Source organism: Astatotilapia calliptera, chromosome 19, assembly GCF_964374335.1.
Source record: "Astatotilapia calliptera chromosome 19, fAstCal68.1, whole genome shotgun sequence".
In the NCBI taxonomy this organism is placed as follows: Eukaryota; Metazoa; Chordata; class Actinopteri; order Cichliformes; family Cichlidae; genus Astatotilapia; species Astatotilapia calliptera.
The window spans coordinates 21,971,668-21,976,122 of record NC_137440.1 but is presented as its reverse complement, the minus strand read 5'-3'; the positions used below and the strand labels follow the sequence as shown (position 1 = coordinate 21,976,122).

The 4,455-nt window shown below is 37.9% G+C and overlaps 1 protein-coding gene across 3 annotated transcripts in view; it reads right to left on the bottom strand.

Moving 5' to 3' along the window:
* The window catches only part of snap23.1 (synaptosome associated protein 23.1), a 13,471-nt gene extending 9,016 nt beyond the window's left edge, over nucleotides 1-4,455 (bottom strand). Inside the window, exons 1-3 of one of the 3 annotated variants that reach the window (XM_080294004.1) lie at nucleotides 4,116-4,278; nucleotides 3,409-3,586; nucleotides 136-250 (exon numbers count right to left, since the gene is read on the bottom strand). In XM_080294004.1, the coding sequence (XP_080150130.1) occupies nucleotides 136-250; nucleotides 3,409-3,416 (123 nt within the window). In that variant the 5' untranslated portion in view covers nucleotides 3,417-3,586; nucleotides 4,116-4,278. Of the gene's footprint in view, nucleotides 1-135; nucleotides 251-3,408; nucleotides 3,587-4,115 lie in introns of all 3 variants that reach the window. The other 2 variants (XM_026152159.2, XM_026152158.2) reach the window with 2 other exon arrangements.

Below are 4,455 nucleotides of genomic sequence, written 5' to 3'. Positions count from 1 at the left end.
TCAGCATAATCCATTTCCCTGCATGACATTCGTACATTTACAAACTCTATATTACAAACTCACTTTAAGGAAGTTTCACAGTTCGACAGATGATGACACAATGGATGTGAGTATGCATTGTTTAGGAGTCAGTACCTCATCAGTCACTTGGTTGGCCCTAATCGCCATCTGTTCCACAGTCATGTCATCCATGTTGCTGGTGTCCTGTTTGGAGGCTCCTCCCGTCTTACTGAGCTCAATAGTCTGAGGCCTGCAAGAGGGGCAGAGTTCAAAGGTCACTAAATAGCATCAGAGTGCATCAATTATCATGAAATTGCAACTTATTTTTTAAGTTGAGCACAGTTGCCATGTGAACTTTGCAAGTGTTAACAAAATTTAAAGAACAAAAAACAAACATGGTTATATAATATGTAACTTATATAATATGTAATAAGCTTCTTTTACATGAATTTCCTGCAATAAAACAGCTGATATATCAAGGCTTCTGATGCAGCCACGATATCGACAATAGCAGATGAAGGATATCAAGGCCACACTTCCCGTTCACCAGTCATTATCAAAACAAACCAATGGTTTCCGACCTTTTAACCAAAGCCTGTTGAATAGGAGAAGTGGAAACCTGATATTTTCAGGTATCAAAATGATGTTGCTTGCAGATACTGTTTATATTGTGCTTACAGATGTGTGCTTATAGAGATTACAACTCATTAAATGTTCGGTCTACTTTGTTTCCTGGCTTGTTCGTAGATAAATCTACCAGAAAAACTGTGATAAGTTGTGGTGGAAAGTTTCCTCACATTGACAACCTGCTACAAAGTTATCAAATCTGATTTGACAACATTTTTTACAGCAGTGAACCATAAATGTAGAACAATTAATGTTTTAAAAAAATAAGGATAAATGAATCCATCTGTTAAGATTTGGAAAGACCACAAAATAAAAGAAAAAAAAAAGGCTCAGTGTTTTACATTACTAAAAATAGAGGACGCATTTACAAAGGTTAAGCATTTAAATGTGCAATCAATGTTCACCTTGTTTGTATCCATCATATGGAGAGGGAAAGAAAAGATGCAAAATCCAAACAAATCTCTTTTCCTTCCCCTGAAGGAGTGTTGCGAGTCTGGACACAGAGCTGGCTTAGTGATAAGGCATGTAAAGCTTAGCAGTGGGATGGCTAGTAGAATCATGTATGCCAACAATGAGGGAACTTTGATGTGGAGCTTATGATATGGAAATCAGAGGCGTGAGACTGGATAGTGACAACTAGCAGGAAACACTTATCGTGCCTGCCTACGATACATAAAAGTGAATTTAAATCACTGGTTATTATTAGACATTTTAAGGTTGCAGCTCAGTGAAATAACCAGTAAAAGTTTATAAAAAGCACATGAAATAAAGTCCTTAAGGAATATTTAGAGGTTTACGGTGGTATTTACATTTGTTAACTTATTCGACTACAACTAAGTGATGAGCTTGTGATTTTCTTCAGAATTTTCAAAATGCATCAACCTCCCGCTGCATGAAACAGATGCAGTGTACGTCACTAAATAAAATTGGAAAAGGAAAAATCATGATACCATAAACTGATATAACAAAATAAAAAGTGAGTTTTTACATCTTAAGTCAGTACCAGAGCTACTTTTAAAACAGAACTGTGAAAATGAAGTGCATAAATACCTAAAACACAGCTATGCTGCTACATTAGAATAATTATATAACAGCAGATGCTCTCTGTGGTTGGTTTAACACGAAACTAATGACAAAATGTGATTATAAGATAACAGGCTGTGCACTCACTAGTATCTTTATGGTCAGCATATGTACTGAAACACTAAATCAACTTAATTAGAACAGTATAACATCCATAAAATCCATGTCCTGTCATATATCCATAAAAAAGGTGCCTTGTAATGTGAATCAAACAACTTTCCTTCCTCTGTGTTAAACACTGAATTCTTAAGAAGCTTCATTGTCAGTTAGTCACCAAAAACTGGTAATGCCTGAGAACAAAGGCATTACCAGTTTTACTGCTATAATCTTGGATGTGATTAACTTCCAGAGCTGGTCACATCAGGATGCACAAGTCCATGTTTGCCAGCTCAGTGCATGCTCTGTTCAGATCAACATTCAGATTTCATGATCATGCACAATTTGTAAAAACAGCAGGCTAGGCATGAGGCAGTATCATCAAGAAGCTGTGAACAGCAGCAGGAAGAGCTGACCGTGTCTAGCAACTAAAACCCAGAAAGTGTGAAAACTGCCTGTTTTTTTGTGCCCTCTGTAGTTTTCAAACAATGCAGAGTATGAATAGTTCAGTCAAAACAAGACAGATGAAAACAGATCAGAAGAAAATGCTTATGTTTGTTAGAGATCTAAAAACAAGATACACGAGGAACAAGCTGTCTCCCAACTTGTATTGTGCATTTCAGTACAATTCATTTAGAGGAACAAAGTGTGTTAATTGTTGCAGTTATAATTTGGATCACATAATGAGTGATGTTAGCTCGTGCAGGAGTTTAGCAGATACAAATCCAATCCAAACAAAATTACTTTGTCAGGTGACCTTCATGCAGTCTCGTATCATGGGATATGCTAAAAATGACTGGCGTAATGGCCTCAGACAAGCTTTGGTGAACAAGGCAACATTAGATAAAGCTCATCATAACCAAAGAATTAAGCTTGTTTTCCTATCACTGTACTGTCAAGGGCAGAAGCAGTAAACTGTAAAAACAAAGCTGAATCATTTACTCCAAGGCTAGAGTTTTTAGATGCAAACACTGCTGCTTTTTCCCCCCTCATTTTTCCTGTCATCTGCTTTTCCTTGTTAACATTCAAGTGGCATTTTCCTGTTTTGCAAATAACCCCTGAACTTCAAGTTCCCTTTCAAACCTGCAGCCCCTAAACATCCTGAGGGGAAAAGGAAAGGAAAAAAGAAAAAACAAAATACGGATAGTCTACTTGGCAGACAGTGCAGAGGATTTAATGTTGTTGACTCTGCTTTTTGGACAAGAGTGCACTTTATTCACTCAGGCTTCACTGCCTTTTCTGACCGATTATTGGACTTGGCAAGACACTGATGTGAGTTTACAACTATAACAATGAAGGTGGACTCCTTTACACACCTACACTCTTTAGATAGCCACGATGAGGGCAGATGAACATGTCAGCGATACATAATAAATGTGACAGTAAAAGCAGAGCTTTTTATAAACTGATAGCAAATGTTCTCTGTGTTTAGCCACATATGTGACTAGATTTACTAAGTATATGACTTAAATATTATATTTTGTTTATTTGCACCCCAAACTACGTACCCAACCCTTAAATTCATTCCACAGTTAATACAAACAGAAAAATGTTAGTTCAGAGGAACAAAGGAAATAATACAACCGAGGCTAAAGAACATACCGATTCATGTTGCAGTTTCTTCACTTGACCAAACACAAGTGGCAAACACCACACAGGGAAATGCGTTTCTTGTTCTTCTACCCAAACCTGTTCCTCCAGATTTGATTGGAGCACAGGTGGCGTCTTATTCCAATCACGTTGAACACATATCCTCATTTCACTCTTGATGTTTTATTTTCTTTAAACAATCAGACAGAAGCTATTGTTCAACGATTTGTCCTTACAGGCTGTCTTGAATAAAGACAACCTATTTATTATGCCGAGGAGGAAAGTGTGTCATGTTTTGGGTCATGTTTTGGGTAGGAGGGTTGACTAATAACAAACAAGGGGACCTATGACATCATACCAGACAGGCAAAGCCTAAACTGCGACATTTGATTCAACTATTTGTAAACGATAAAAGCATTCTTCAAGACAGAAGACTGAGGAAAATACGACATGTGGTTAATGATTCCTGCTGTAACACGTAACCACACACCTGACTGTGGTTAACTGCCAAGTGGCCACGTAACGTGGATCACTTGATAAACAGGTGAAAAAGCATTACAAGAAACCCCCGTAGTTTCAGGCAGTGTCCCACACCCATTACACTATCACTGGGGCCGAGAGGTTTCCAAAACAAAACTTCTTAAACGCAATGAAAAAGTTACAAAAGAGGAAGAGACAAATGTCAAACAGTTTATCAAAGCGAATTAAACTTGTCTTACATTGTCTGAAAACTTGCAGTGGTGCTCAGCTATCGCAAAGAGGGTAAAATCCGAGAGGGTAATTTCTTAAACAGGCTAATGTACGTGCTGGCCTGCTAGTTAGCTAGTTCCGCTTTCTTGTCAACTAACGCTAACACTGAAACAGCTGTGTTGAGAGGAAAGTGTAGATAGATATTTTCCAAGGGAGTAAATACTTACAGTTAACCCTCCTTGTTTTTTAAAAAAAAAGATGACCTGAAAACTCCTCCTTCTTGACGGTATGTGAACTTGGCGCTGGCAACTCCCGAATTCCTTCACTGGTTCCGCTGTCTGTCCGAAGTTACGATGGTGCTTTCAAATG